The 15,623-nt window shown below is 51.4% G+C and overlaps 1 protein-coding gene across 2 annotated transcripts; it reads right to left on the reverse strand.

The window, feature by feature from the left end:
- Positions 1-9,646: 9,646 nt before the first annotated feature.
- Positions 9,647-15,135, reverse strand: FOXA1 (forkhead box A1). 2 transcript variants are annotated; one of them, XM_032689905.1, is made up of 2 exons: positions 15,044-15,135; positions 9,647-12,237 (listed from the first exon to the last, which is right to left on the reverse strand). In XM_032689905.1, the coding sequence occupies exon 2, from the start codon at positions 12,208-12,210 to the stop codon at positions 10,975-10,977; it is 1,236 nt and encodes a 411-aa protein (XP_032545796.1). In that variant the 5' UTR covers positions 12,211-12,237; positions 15,044-15,135; the 3' UTR covers positions 9,647-10,974. The 2 variants fall into 2 exon arrangements, with proteins under 2 accessions (XP_032545796.1, XP_032545795.1); XM_032689904.1 differs by having other exon boundaries at positions 14,714-15,113.
- Positions 15,136-15,623: the final 488 nt, after the last annotated feature.

Below are 15,623 nucleotides of genomic sequence, written 5' to 3' on the forward strand. Positions count from 1 at the left end.
CAGAAGGAAATCCACTAATCTATGCTGCTGATAATGGAAGAGAAGAAACAATCTGCAGCCCAGAGTCCACCCAGCTATCCTTCAACATCCTTAGACACCTCTTTCCCTTGCTTATTGGCATTAGGAGAGTGATCTCAGAAGGCTTTATTCTTAAAGATTGTATCAAGGAAAGAAGAAGCATTTGAAGATTGCATTCATTCAGCAGGGCATTGCTATGTATCTCTTGATTGTTTCACCTGTCCGTCCTGTCTCTTGAGTGAGTTTGACCTAGTGGCTTGCATTCATATGGGCACATGAAAGATTTTTGCATGAACCTGTATGTCCTTCATTTGTATTTATTGAATTTTTGAGGAGATAATGGTCTGAGCAAGTCATTCCCACCTTTCCTGTTGTCAAAGGTCACTAACAGCCTAGAAAGGCAAAGGGAAAAGCAGGGACACTGAGCATAAAGGAGCCAAGCTAAGGTTGCCCACAGCTCTCTCCATGGTGTCCCACACTTGAGAGGGGTGGTGGGAGCCCACAGGATGCACACACCCCCGGCTCCATTTCACCTGTCACTGATGATGTCCAGTTTTGTGACAGGCAGAAGCAACTGGGTTGAAGCTCAAGATCCATTTGTTCCTGGGTTCATTTTCAAAGATGAAAATGTTCTGAGAGGCTTTGGCCGCTGTGTGTACACAGATTGTTGCCTCTGCTGAAACACCCAAGGAAACTCAGGTGTGTGTCCTCCAGCCATCCACCACCCCACAGAGGTGAGGGGTGAGGGTTGGGCCACCACTATGCTCTGCCAGTGCCCAACCACTGGAAAAGAAAGAAGGTCTTTGTCCTAGACCTTTCTGGCTTCTACAATTTCTGCCTGAATTTGGGATATGCTGATGACTGGGGGGGGGGGGGGGAGAGGAATCAGCTGTTGTTCTAAATGAAAGTGATACTTTAAAGTCCAATAACCTTTGTACCAGTCTCTCTGGAAATACAGAATGCTAAAAATTAGATCTAGAGAGCTGCCTTCGACCTCTGCCTGCTAAATCCGGATTAAAAAAAAATGGAATTCTGTTTAATTTGGTGAATCTCTTGTGTTTATTTTTACTTAGCACTGCATAGCATTGCATACAACTTTTGGCTCTGGAAGAGATGAAGGGCAGGAAACCCTGGACAGATTTAAACCAGAAAGAAATGCAGGGTAACTAATGTCTGACTGGTTCAGTGAGATGGAGATGGTGCTGTGTCCTCCTTTTTACTAGAAAGATATCTGGCATGAAAGCAGGATCTTTGTTGCCTAGGAATTAAGTTGTTGCTGTCGCTTATTCCTTACCTGAACTCCTAATCCTCTGTTTGTGCTATGACACAAAACAAATCATTTCTCATAGACCAAAGGACTGCCTTGTTACAATTAAAGTCTATTGTGTAGAAGTATAACGGCGCATTGATCATTAAGGTAAGCTGACTTGTAAAGAGTAATTCTTGGACATGAACTATGTGGTCATTTAATGTACACTTTGGAGAAATCATTATGCGCAGGGAGGTAAATTACAAACAGTAAAATGCTTAGTTAGCCAGTTAACATGTATGCTTGGTCTAAATAGACCCCAGCAGAAACATTATGAGGTTTGGGTCCTCTTTCTGCAGAAGACAGAAGTATTTTAATACTGCTTTCCCTGGGAACACCTTATTCTAGATTTCTTAAAATTTCTTAAACATAGAAGAAACACCCTCCCCTCAAATAAAAATAAACCCCTACAGCACTTTACAAAGTGGATCCAGAAATCCTTGAACCTCAGACTCTGCTGAGGTCCGTGTAATCTCAGTCACACTCATTAGGAAAAGAAAAAAGAAAAAATCTGCCCCCTGCCCAGGGAGTGTTTAAAAGGATGAGTGTGGATCCACTGAAATGAGTCCTGTCAAGGTCAGCTTTGTCTTGTAAGAGGAAAGGTGACAGGGTCAGCGTTATTGCACATGATGAAACCCCCATGGGGACTGGAAGAGGTCATTTCTCTCCTCCTGTCTTCGCCTTTGGCCAATGTGTCCCTTGCCGGGGCAAACTTCCCAAGGAAGGGGATGAGATTTCTTGCTGCCAGAGAGAAACCCTCGGCTGGACAGTTTAGAGTTCCAGGCTCCCCTTTTAGGGTGAGGTGGGAGAACTCCATTTTCCCAGAGTACAATTTGATTTTTGGGAAGCAGAATGTTCTCCTGACCCCCCAGGGCAGGCAGGAAGTTCCAGGGTGACGGATGCACATTGTTGGGCCCCTTACATATGCTTGCCAATGTCTAGAGGGCACTGCCTTAGAAAAGCATCTCTGGGGATCCTGATGTCTCCCACTTCTGCACCTGCGTAAGCTCTTATGGGGCACCTGCAGTGGGTGCTGGGAAATTTGGAAACACAAGCGGGTTCTGTGGTGGAATAGTTGTCTACGTGCTGGTGCACAGAGACCCGTCACTCCGTCTCCAGACGGAGATTTGCACCTCTAGCCCATCTCGCCACCGCTCCTCATGCCCACCGACACGCGTGTAATGCACCCGTGCAGGGCCCCATAGCCGCCCTATAAAGGCAATGCCTTTAGCCTCTCATAGCTGTATTTTACTTGGCTTTGAAAATTAGCTTGTTTATATAACACCAATAGAAAACATTTATGCTGGAAGCCAAACAGGCAAATATTTTAATCTCTCATATTAACACAGCGGTTTTCCAATCGGTTGATTTTTGTGCTCTATTATTTATTTATTTGTGTATGTGTTATTCATTCATTCGCTCCATTCGTTCATTCATTCACTCATTCATTCTCTCCGTCATTCATTCATTCCTCCGTCTCTTGCCCTCCACCGCCGAGCCCGCAGTAACCCGGGCTGTGCCCATCACCCCCTCAGGAGGTAGCCCTCGATTTGTTGCCTGCCCGGTGTCAGGGTGTGATGGTGCTGAGAGCCGGCACACCGATCCCTAATAGGACAGACTTCTGGGTGTCCCTGCGGTCCCTGGAGGGGGGCAGGGGGCGCCGAGTGAGAGGACTGTTTGCCTGCTTGGCTGCTCTGTGCTTGGGGCTGCTCCCGCCGCCGCTGGGTCTCCGCAAGTCAGCGCGAGCAGTGAGGGACCACGAGCACTGAGCTGCACCCAGGCAAAGTCCAAGATAGCGGCACCCGCCTGCGCCCCAGCTGACACGGAGGGGACGTCGGGGTGCGCCGTGGCAGGTAGCTGAGCGGGGTCGTCCGGGGAGGAAAATGGAAAGAACCTCCAAGCCCACCGGTGCCGGCTCGGCCAGTGGAGTGGGAATGCGCAGTCAGACCACCAACATGCCTGGAGCCGTACAATCCGCCACTTAATACACTTCTGCAATTTAAACTTCTGGGGACCCCCTCCTTCCAAGCCGATTTTCGATATAGGTGTTTTCTCATTACACTCGCCCCCCCCTTTCCTTTGAAATGCCCCCCTCCCACCCTCCCGTTCCCTTTCTTCTGAGCCCCTCTCTCTAATTCTAGATGAGTATTACTTTGCTCTTTTCGTTGGCCAAGCACAATTGTGTTATTGGAGATAATGAATTCAATCCCCATCAAAGAGTATTAGGAGCGCCTTGGCCCTGTAGTGCCTTTTTTCAAACAGGGAATGAAAGGCAGAGAGAAAATTCTCTGGGTAGCCTCTGCGCTGGCAGCTTTTGAAGTGAAAGGAGGCGGGCATTGTTGTTCACATTTTTGTCCATACGGCTGAAGAAAGACCGGCGGCTTTTGATGAGAAGATGAGAACCGCCTCGTAAGTTGAGCAACAAGTTAGATGGTGAAGTCTTCCCGCTGCCTACTGCCTGTGGATAACATATGTCCTGCATTAATAGAGGCTCAAGGGAACAATTGCCCGGGGTGTGGGGGGGGGGGGGGGGGGCGTAGGGAGAGCTCTGCTCCGCACTGGACAGTGACTCTGTTTTTTCCCCCATCCTCTTGACAGCGATGCTCAGACGGGAGTGTTTTTAATGGAGACCCAAGGAGATGCTCCCTGGCTCTTGGTTTGCTCTTGTGTCCACGGGACCAAGCGACGGGCATCGGCCCAGGGCTCTCCCGAGGGGGGACAGGAGGACCCTGTTGGGCGAATGGCAATGTGAGGGGTCTCCTCCTCTCGCCGTTTGGTTCTGCCAAGGGCTCCTTCTGGCCAGGGCATGATGTTAGGTCTGCTGCTGTGTGTTTGGAGGAGAGGGCATCCCCTCTTTCTAAACAGGAGTATTTCTCTATTATTAGGTTGAGGGAGTTCCCGACTAAATGTGGGGTCGGGACTTTCATAGCGTTTTTTTTTTCGTTTGCTTCTTTTTTGTTCCCTTTCTATTTCATATAAGTTAATGACATACCTGAAGTTTTAAAGTACTTCCTTAGATAAAGCAATCAGTCAAGGAAAAACAAGAATAGGAAAAACGTCTGTTGTTCACATCAGATAACCTTTCTAGAACTAGAAAACTTCTTGCATACATTTGAATAAGTTCAGACATGCTCTTATTCCAATCTCCTGCCCCGGAGTTCAAAGATTCCCCGCCCCCCGGGCTTTATTATGCTAAAGAGGTCATTACTGAGAGTCACTATGGAGAGATCCCAGTTTGCAGAATGAGGCCCACCTCCTAGTTACCAGCATGTTTACATTTTCTGTCTGTCATAAGCGGAGGAAATGTGTGTTAGCAACCCGCCGAGCAGGCTGGGGGAATAGAAGGAATAAAGGGGGAAACACATTTCGGCTACTGCGCAGTAGATGGCAAATGTAGATGATTCATTAGGGAGCGCTTAGGGGTATCGGGTACAAAGGGGGTGTTTGCTGTAGACATGGTTGCTGCGAGAGGGCCAGATCTCGCTCGCGGGGCGGGCGGCCCTGCGCCTCGGCGCCCGGGCTGGCTCGGAGCGAGGTGAGAATCCGCTGCGGGTCCGCAGGGCCCCGGGAGCGCGCCTGCACCTCCGTGCCCTGATAGCCTGAAGGGGGATGGAATCACGTAGGTTCCACTCTCAGAGGCGTGTGGCAGCTCCCGGACCTCCCCCGAAACGAGTGTCAGCCCCGTGGGCACCAGGCACCTACGCCTAACTGCTCGTGGCCAAGGGGCGATCAGTCCGTGAAGGGGATGACCTAGCTTTAGATGATGGCGGTGGCTTTTCCCCGACGACGGCGGACTTGGCACTCTTTCACTGCCAAGCGGTGTGTGAATGGACCGATTTCGGAAGCAGAAATGCGGCCACCTGGGGACCACCGCCCTCCGCCCCCCTCCCCCCCTCCTCGCTATTCCCTCCGGGCACCCAGTGAAGGCAAAGGACGGGGGTCCTAAACCCAGAGCTGGGTTGGACCACAGGAGAGTAACGCCGTCCGCTGGAGAAGGCTCGGGCTACCAGGGCCGGGCTGGACACCCAGACGGGCAGGGAGAGCAACTGCAGCCGCACCCCGCGCCCGCGGGGGCCCGGGCCCGCCCGCTTTCCTGTCGCCTCCGCGCCGCTTCAGAGTTTCTCCCGCTGCAGGGGGACCTCCGGGGCGCGGGCAGGCCAACGGGGACACGACAGCGCTCAAGTTCAGAGCATGTTCCGCCTGCTGGTTGGAATAATAGTAATAGTAGTAGTAGTAATAATAATAATAATAATAATAATTATAATAATAATAAAAATCTGCCTGGCGGTAATTCACCCTTGGGAATAACGAACAGGTGTATGAACATTTCATGAGAAAAATTAGATTACCAACAGTACAACAGTAATATCAAAACAAGGACGAACTTCCCCTGTAGTAAACCGGCTGGGCAAAACCCACTCAAGCAATGCTCCCGCAGCAGAGGCGCCATTCTGGGAAATGATCCTTTCGATTAATTCAGCTAAATGTAGGAGTTTTGGGATGGGGGAAAGAGAGGAGATTGCAATTTTTTCCCCTCGTAGAGGCAAATGGATTCTGCAATGAGCCTACATATGCTTTAAATCCTAATTACTTGAGACAAAGGTGAGCGCCGGCAGTTTGATCTGTCCAAAGTTCAAAGATCTGAAATCTCAATGAGTTTCTGTTTGAGGTGAAGGGGAGAAACAAACACCATGGCACGGCTTGGGCCAGAAATTTGTGCGGTTTGCAAGTGAAATGCGAGGTTATTTACACTAATCTATCCTTAACTGCTACTTTGTCACCATGGGCAGAATAATTATTAGAAAATAACCGGAGAGAACAAAGGCAGGTTTTCTTCTCATCGCCTCCCGTTTTCCACTCTTCTCTTCCCCTAGTTATTTTCACTGGCTAAAAAAGACCTTTCGACACTGCAAATCACAGAAAATGTGCAAATTAATTTTTTTTTTAATTATTCTGTCTTTGCAAGTAGCTCAGAAGACTGGGTTCGCAATAAGAGAAAAAAAAAGAGCCATTTTGTAGTACCGCCCTTGACATGTAAATAATCAAACTAATTGCATTTTGATTTTAGCTATTAACCATTCTCCTACATTTCCTAAAACACTATTGCAGCGTGGGAGTTTTGCAAGGACTTACGTGTACATTCCGTACTCCGGTCACTCTGTGAACTATTGTGGTGTGATTTTCGCCTGGTCATTGTGTGTTATGTATATTTTCACTTGTCTCCCCTGGAAACAAATACATATTAATTACATCTATGTTAATATATACAATACATGCATCTATAAACCTCCCGAGAGAACTTTATATCTCCGTTTTATATGAGGATAATTTGCTTCTTCGCGAACTAAATGTACCACGAAAATGCACACGAAAACTATTTATTTATTTATTTATGAAGTCTCTATTTTAAAAATATTCTTTTCAGAGTGATTAAACACATATGCTCATACATAGATGCCTAGATTCCGTTTTATCATAACAGAAAAGAAACGATACAAGGTGTATCGTTATCGCAATCAAGCGTTTTATCTATAATATCTCTATAAAATTAAAATCGAGTCAATTGCTCTTCTAATGGCTAGTTGACGTTACAGCAAGGGAATTAATTTATTTCGGTTTTATGCTGATGGACCAATTTCAATACCTACTCAACACATTTCAAAACAATTTTTGAAGCTATGCCAATGTCTGAAGAGTTTTCTCGCGCCGTTTTTTTACGATTTACTTATATTTTATCGGCACTTATAAGCTTCAAATGAAAAATTGTCCTACATTTTTTTTCCTCATCTTTCAGTCCCGAAAATTTCAAATTAATTCTGTCCAAATAATGTACATCCTCCGACTATTTGCCGATGTAGACGATGTAGATGTGCAGTGCTGTTCATTCGCACTCAGAAAACAACCCAGGAATTATTTGTGATTTTATTTCTCCCCCTTGACTTGGACGGCTGAAGTTGCTTTTATTCCATCTACCCTTCCCTTCTGCGAAGGGGAGGTGCTGCTCGCAGGTGTTCCGACGAGGTGCCACGGGCGAGGGCCCCGTCCTGCCCCTCTTGCCGGAGGACACAAGACTGCCGGACCCCGCGGCAGAGGAGGCTCCGCTGCGCCGGGGAGCCCATCGCGTCCCCTCGGTCCTGGCTGCCGGGGCTGCCTCTGCCCAGCCCCGCGGAGTCGCGGTCGTACCCACCTTGTAACCTCGAGGGCCCCTGCGGCGCGCCCAACATCCCCCCCTCACCCCGGGCCGGGGGTCTCCTCACCGCCCAAACTCCATGTAAATCTTTATAGCGATCTCCCGCCGCCCTGATTTACTCCCCGCTTGTATTTAACGACGTTAAATGAGCCGTTTTCTCTCTCACACATATGTCCGGTCGGAGATAATTGCCGAATAGGAAAAGGTGAAATTCCCCTATAAATTGTGGTGGCGGCCGGAGCCTGGAACCTGCAGCCTGGCGGGCCCCTGCTTTGCCTCTGTCCCGGACGCTGGGCAGAGATACCACCTCCGACACGGGCAGAAGCCCCGCACCCATCAGCTTCTTCCCTCCTGGGACGGGGCGAGCGGTCCGGCTGAAGGGAGATGCTCGTAAGCTCTTCTACATATTGCGGGGCGGGGAGATGCACCCTCTTCCTCTGTAGCCCACTTTTAGTTTATTTTTGCACTGTGGCTGGGGGTTTCATGAGCACATGATTAAAGCAGCAGCAGGGCAGCTAGGAGCAGGACGGAAAACAGGGCACTCTTCTCCCCACTGGTCATTTCCGAGTCTTAAACTGATCGCAGAAAACTGCGTGCTTTGCGCCGGGGAACCGCGTTTTTAACATGAGCCCTGTCTTGTTAGTGGCTCATTGCCCACCACAGACACCATTTGCCTACGAGAAAAAAGGGGAGGAATACAATCTTGATGGCAAGTGGAGAAAGGGCACGCTGCATCCGTGACAGGCTCCTCTCCTTATCTATGAGAGGTTTGGAACTGCGTCGGTTCGCTTAAATGCTTTTATTAACAACGCCCCGAATATTTCCATTACACACGGTCTGTGCTCCTCAGCTGATATGTGAAACTTGCTGCCTTATCGCTGTCGGTCGATTGATATTTTCCGTGTACAAGCCCAAGGCATTAAATCAATGTCTCCACTCTGCAAAGGCGTATTCTCTATAGACTACTCCGTGGGAGACAAGTGAAGTCCTGCTGAAAGCGGGCTTCACCCTGTCTCGATTCTCACGGAGCTCCTTTTGGCAGAAGAAGAGGGACTTCAAATAGGATCCGCCTGCCCAGACTTGGTGCCGAGCAGCCCCGAGCTGCCCCTGGCTGCGAGGAATCTGTTGGTGTTTGCCAGTTCGGAACATTCAGAGGCGAAGGGGCCACGCAGCCTGGAAATGGGGTAGCCGACCGAACCCGGTGTCGCGGGCACAACCCCCGCCCGCTGCAGGGCCCGCATGCGGCAGCCGGGTGGGACCTGCGGTAAATGCCCGCCCGCCCAAGCGCACCCGCACAGTACAGCGCGGGAGCCAGCTCCGTGTTGCCGTGGGCGCCTTGCGTGCATCTCCTCTGAGGATCACCGCTGATCCGGCCACCCTTGCAAAGCCGAGAGGCTCTCACAACACTTTTTTTTCTCTCGTTTTTCGCTGGAGGAATGTTGTGAGATATCTGGGACACTGGTTTGCCTTTCTAAATCGACACTCAGATTTGGTTTGTCGCCGCTGTCCCTAAGCTGTCAGGGGGCAATTATGTGATAATTACGAGAATTACAGCTATTTTATCTGGCGCCCGTGCACGAACGGGGCTCGGCACAGGAAAATCAGTTCACGTTTAAAGTCCCCTCTTCGACAAAGCCTCTTGCTGGGGATCAGAGCTCGGCAGCGCGGCTGCTGGTATAGTTCCGAGGGGTCGTTTCCACTGAGGACTAGAAAGTAGGAGCTGGGCCTTTCTAGCGGCCCGGGGCGACATGGAGCCACTCTAGGGATGCTCCCGGTGGGCGTCGTCCCGTCGGGTGGGGAAACACAGGGTCTGGCTGCCGCCGCCCCGGCCTCAAAAAACCCAGGAGGTTACATCTCCTCGAGCGGGTTTTTTCTGCCCTTCCTCAACCTACCCCAGCATCGTGAATCAGGAAAAAAAAAATTAAAAAAAAAAAAGGGACACCACTACACTCACAGCCTCACAGGCCTGTGGCATCGCAGCACGTCCCCTGCCTTCCCTCTGCACAAACCTGGCCGTATAAATCCTTCCTCTTCACATCCACACTTTAGAACTACGTTTTGATTTTCTTGCACAAGGCTCCGTTCTCTGTAACCCGCCCCAGAAATTTTGAAAGAAGATAGCAGAAGTATTTAATTGATAACATTTGATTTATTTGAAGTCCTTAACTGCAAGTGATCAAAAACATACTTCACGCGTTAAATTCTCAGTTATCGTTTTAAATCAAAATATTTTTTCAATTACAATCACATTTATAAAATTAACAAAATTTCTTAAATTGACGTGTAATTCTCTTTTTTTTACTGTCATTTAAAGCAATTTCCAGCTGTAAAGAAAGAAAACAATATAAACCATGCAATAAATTAAGAACATTGAGACAGTGAACAGGAATAATAATAAAACCCGTCTGGCTATGCTAACACCGTGTAAAACTGTGGAAAGTGCAATAACACTGGATGAAACAAGCTAATGATGGCGATAATTAAACGGCCACAAAAAAGAATTATTAAACAAGTTGGAAAAAGAAGGAGAGACAGAGCTGTCCTCTTTTCCTTGCATCGGTGTAATAGTCACCGTTTCCTGGGGAAGGGGGAAAATAACCTGGTTATACATACACAGTTCTAGCTGGTACACAATGAAGACACTTAAATTAAATAAGTATGTCATCCACATGTTGATGAGAGTTCCTGATGAACGAGAATCTTCAGTAACAGATGGGAAAGAAAAAAAAAATCCAACTGGCTGTGACCTCTTGTAACTTCGTATTATATTCCAATACAGGTAACACTTGGTTAAAAATAAGGGCCGCATCCTGCACTCCAAAGCTCCAGTTGGTCCCCTCGGGAGTGCAGGATCTGGCCCGCAGCATCTGGGTGTATGCGGGTTGTACTAGCCGAAGGTTTTTTTTGCAAGTATCAAAAGGGTGATCCAAGAAAGTAAATAGTCCTCTTGTTGCTTAGAGATTCTCTTAGTGTTTTGCTACTTCACAGCAGTATTGTCCTTCAAAGCCTTTTTAATTAACAAAAAAAGTCTACTCACTTCTTCATCTCCGTATTGTTAAAGTATTGCCACATACCTGTAAACTTACATGAGATTATAGAGCACATAAGGGAGAGCGACGAGGGGGCAGAAAGCACAAACAAGTAGTTTACAAGCTGAACATTTTTTTTTCTTCTTTTTAATAACACCCTGCATAGTCTGGGAGTGGGGAGGTCGTGTCTCTGGGGAAAGGGGCTGGGCAGCAGGGGCCGGAGGGGGTATGTACAAGCGGGACACGGGCGGCTTTGCAAGAGGTCGTGGTGGATCATAACAACACATAATGCGTTGCGAGACAATGAAAAAGTAACAGTCCTTTGCACGCAACGTGCGGAAACACCTTGGTTTGTCTCAGGGAAAGTGGGGAGAGAAGCCAGGATGGGGAGAGGGATCTCGCCTCCAGCGGCGGCAGGGGGTACAGAGCTAGGAGGTGTTTAGCACGGGTCTGGAATACACACCTTGGTAGTAGGAGGGCTCTAGGGCCGAGGGCTCGATGCTGCTCCGGCTTGCCATGGAGGCACTGCCCAGGGGTAGCCCGCTGGGGATGCTGGCCCCATAGGAGGAATATTGCAATGCCTGCTCATACGCTTTGAAGTCCAGCTTGTGCTGCTGCTCCGAGGAGGACATTAGGTTGTTGATGGAAAAGGGGTGGTTGAAGGAATAGTGGGGATCACCCTTGAGGTGGAGCTGGGGTTCATGTGCTAAGGAGTGAGGGGGGTGCGGGACAGAGGCCAAGGTGGGGACGGAGCTGATGGTGGAAGAGGCAGCTGAGGCCGAGGTCTTTAGCTCTGCACTTGATCCACTGTGGTCCATAGACTGGGGGCTGGTGGACGGGTTGGAGCTGGAGAGGGAGGTGGCGGTGTCCAGCTGCGCAGGTTTGTTGTGGCCTCTGTGCAGGGGGGAGTTGGAGCTTGAGCTGGAGGCCCCAGCCTGATCTTTCCTGCCCTCCTGAGGGGCTTTGCTGTTTGCCGGCTTCTCGCACTTGAAGCGCTTTTGCCGGCGGAGGTAACAACCGTTTTCAAACATATTGCCGGAGTCAGGATGCAGGGTCCAGTAGGAGCCCTTGCCAGGCTTGTCAGGGGAGCGGGCCACCTTGACAAAACAGTCATTGAAAGAGAGCGAGTGGCGGATACTGTTCTGCCAGCGCTGCTGGTTCTGCCGGTAGTAGGGGAAAAGGTCCATGATCCACTGGTAGATCTCACTCAGCGTCAACATCTTGCTGGGTGCTTGCTGGATGGCCATGGTGATGAGGGATATGTAGGAGTAGGGTGGCTTGGCGTGGGGGTAGCTCCGCTTGAAGGTCTTAGCGTCCCGTGTCCTGCCAAGGTTGGACTGGGTGTAGGCCATGGGGCTCATGCAGGGGTTCATGCCGCCATAGGGGCTCAGCCCATTCATGGGGGCCGGCTGTGCAGACATGGCGTTAATACCACTGGGGCTCAGCGCTGTGCCCATGGCGGCCACACTGGCCGGCATGCCGTTCACCGGCCCCGCTGAGCCCGCCGGCATGCCGGCCACGGCGCCGGGACTCAGCCCAGCCCCCAACCCCGTGTTGGCGTAGGACATGTTGAAGGAGCTGGAGGTCATGTTGCCACTCGTCGTCATGGTGTTCATGGTCATGTAGGTGTTCATGGTGTTCATGGAGCCCAGCCCCGAGTTCATGTTGCTCACGGGCACCGAGGAATAGGCCTAGGGTAGCGAGACAAAGAGAGGGAGTTAGGGGGGAGAGAGGTGTGGCAGGACTCCATCGGAGCCGTATCCACCCGCCTGGCCCAGCCAGCCGAGCAAACGTCCTGCCGCGGAAACGCGGGCCGCTCCCCCGACACCGGGGAAAGCGCTTCCCCAAAGCCTCATGGAAAGGCCGCTGTCGTCTTGAAAAGGTCTAAGTCATATTGATACATATTTACAAATAGACACGGAGCGGGGGTGCTCGGTCCGGACGCGCTCCTTGTTTGCCGGCGTGTCGCGGCTTGCGCGGGTTGCACCAGGATCAGCGAGGTACACGGACCGATGGTCTTGGAACCGCTCCGCATCCTCGCGGAGACGGGCTGCGGGCTCAGTCTGCCCCGGGAGGGGGTGTTCTCCCGGAGCATTCCTGCATTTTGTTGTTTTTGCGTCCTGTCTCGCTAGCTAAATACTTAAAATCGTCAGAGTATTGAGATTGACGGGTGTACACTGTTTGCGCCAAGGAGAAAGACTGCTCGCGTTTTCTGAAAAAAATCTCACGCGTCTCTCCCTTCCTGCACTGATTTAAATTCATAGTCTAAGAAATATACAAGATGCAATCATATCTTGTCGCAAAACAATAATAGAAAATTCCACCAAAATCGATCAGCTTGTGTTGGCGCGTTTTATCTCTGCGAAGCTTCTACCTTGTCTGCATTTTCTATCAAAACAGTATTTAAATTAAAGTTAAAAAAAACCCGAAACAAACAAACAAATATACACACAAACTTTCCCAAAGTACAAAAAGCCTAAACTTTCCCTGCTGAGATTTTCTACAATTGCACGGCGTGGAAAAACTGTATCACCCTATTATATAAAACAACTCTTAAAAAAGGTAGAACCGGAGACCCTGAAATTGTACTGTCCAGTGCGGCATCCGATTTAACAGGAGAGAGAAAGACGCTCCCAGTTTATCTCGAACTACAGCTAATATGACTGAAAAAATTAGGTTTAAGCGACGGTTAAATGTATAAAATTAATTTCTGATCCCCCCAAATTTCACGAGCTTATAAAAGCGCTTTTAATTTAGAGGATCACATTAATTATTTGAGATGGCAGAACGCGGCTAGGTTTTTCACCCTGCATCCATGCAGTGATTCCAATTAAATAGCAAGGAAGGAGAAAATATTGAAGTTGAAAAAAATAGCAAAAGCGAAGGTCGCCTAACTTTATGTTTGTGGACAATGAGTATGGCGAGGATAAATGAGTCTGGAAACGGCTCATAATTAGGATGACCCTTATCTGCCCTTAGCCGACTTTCCTGTATTAAAGAAGATGCCAGCTGGGTGACACGTATCTGCCTGTGTCCGCGTGGCCCTATGGGCGCGTGTGCCAGCTCCGGGTGCGGGACAAGACGTGGGGATTGTGGAGCCGTGTGTCCGGGTATGCTGATGCAATGCCCGGGTGCGCACACCCAGGTGCCTGCCTCGCTGCCTCGCTGCTGCACTTCCTCAAAATAGCTCCTTCCCGGGCGGGAATTCGTGGTGCTGCTGGCCGTGCTGCCGGGCGCTGGCTTCTCCCGGGACCCCCGTTGCAGAGCCGCGGCAACACAGCGCGGACCTCGGGCCCCTCAGGGCCGAGGCGTGCCGGGCGGGAGGCTCCAGGCACTGCCGTGGCCCTCTCCTCCACCGCAGTTGTGGGCGCTTGGGCTGTTTCTCCTCCTCCTTGGGCACGGCGCTGCCAAACAGGCGCGAAGGCGGAAGCGCCTCGGGGGTGCCGCGGGCCGGGTCGGGTCCGGTCCGTGTGCGGGGCGGCGAGTTAGGATGCGGGCCCCCGGGTCCGGGTGCGGGCCCCGTCCCGGTCCGGCTCCCGGCCCGGCTCCCGGCAGCGCCGCCAGCCGGCCCGCCGCAGCAGCGCGCGCCGCAGGCAGCCCGTCCGCAAAGTACGGACAAACGGCTGTTTTTCCCCCTCCTTTCCTTCCCCCTGGCTTTAACAGGTGAGGGCCCGGCGGCGGCGAGAAGTGAGGCCGGCGGTCCCGCCGAGGAGCTCGGGGAAGGTGTTGCCCCCTCCCGGGACGCGCTGGCGACCGTCTCCCTTGCCCCCTGCCATCTACCGGGAAGGAGTCGGGGGCCGGCGGCGCGGCGAGTCCTCTGCCCCAAGACAAGAGTTTACCGGGCGCTTTTGTGCGCGCCGCGAGCGGAGATTACGCCTTTTAGATGAGATCAAGGGCTGTCCCCTGCCCCCCGGCCCTCCCAGAGGGCTCGCAGCCACCCCGAGTCTCCTCCAGACGCCTCTAGGGCTCCTGGAAGCAATGTTTTCCTTAGGGAAGCCTGGCCAGTTTCGGCGCCGGAGGGAGGGGGAAGCACGTTTGCGCTGGCAGGATCTGGACTGCAAACCGATTCCTCCGATTGCTGCCCCCCAGACCTCTAGCCCCCCCCTCAAGGCCCCCCTTCACCCTGCAGAGGGGCAGCTGCGAAGCCAGACTGCGGGATTTACTCACCTCCTGAGTGTCGGCGTAGTAGCTGTTCCAGTCGCTGGTTTCATGCCCTTCCATTTTCACAGTCCCTAACATTATGGAGCCAACCTGCCCGGTGTAACCATCCAACCCTCTTGCAAGCGAGCGACGGGCAGCAGGAAAAGAGCCCGACAGCCCGACCTAGCAGGAAGCCAGCTCTCAGGAGGGGCGGGGGGTGCTGAATTCTCCTCTATAATCAGCCAAAAAGGAGGCAGGGAGCGGTGTGGGGCGAGACAGTTGAGAAAGTGAGGAAGTGCCGGCTGGGATGTGAGTGGAGTTGAGCTGATGTGGATCTTACGTCGCAAAAGTACCCACCTCCTCCTCCTCCTCTCCCCATTTGTCCGCCGCACAAAGGCGTTCGCACCTACAAAGCCGGAGATGCACCTGCAAACAAGGCAGTCCCCCTCGCCTGCAACTCCCCCCCGGGGCGGCACTTTATTTGCAAAGCGGCGTAATTGGTTTAAGCTTGTGGGGAAAGAAGGAGAGATAGAGGTGGGAGAGGGGGAGAGGCGGGAGGGGGGGCGGGACGGGACGGGGGACAGATGGACACGACCACCCTTTCAGGTGAACAGAACAAATGCTAGGAGGGATCGGAGGAAATAAAACGAAGTAGATAAGGGAAGGGCAGCCCCCTATTTGAAGAGAACGCAAAAGGCCATCCAGCCTTAAAGCCCTGAGATTAGGGGCAATATTTACTAAAGTCCGGTAGATACTCCTTTATGTTTGGGATGTGCTCCAAAGTCCCGAGTCTTGCAGTCCACAGACTCTCCCCCGCTCCCACCCCTCACATCAAAGTTGATTACCGCGCCGGTATCCTCGGGCCCTATCGCGGCACCTCACGTTCCCATCACCCTAGGGGTTCTCCCCAAAGCCCTCCGACACCCCCACCCCCCGC

The sequence above is a fragment of the Chiroxiphia lanceolata genome, chromosome 6 (genome assembly GCF_009829145.1).
Source record: "Chiroxiphia lanceolata isolate bChiLan1 chromosome 6, bChiLan1.pri, whole genome shotgun sequence".
Taxonomy (NCBI): Eukaryota; Metazoa; Chordata; class Aves; order Passeriformes; family Pipridae; genus Chiroxiphia; species Chiroxiphia lanceolata.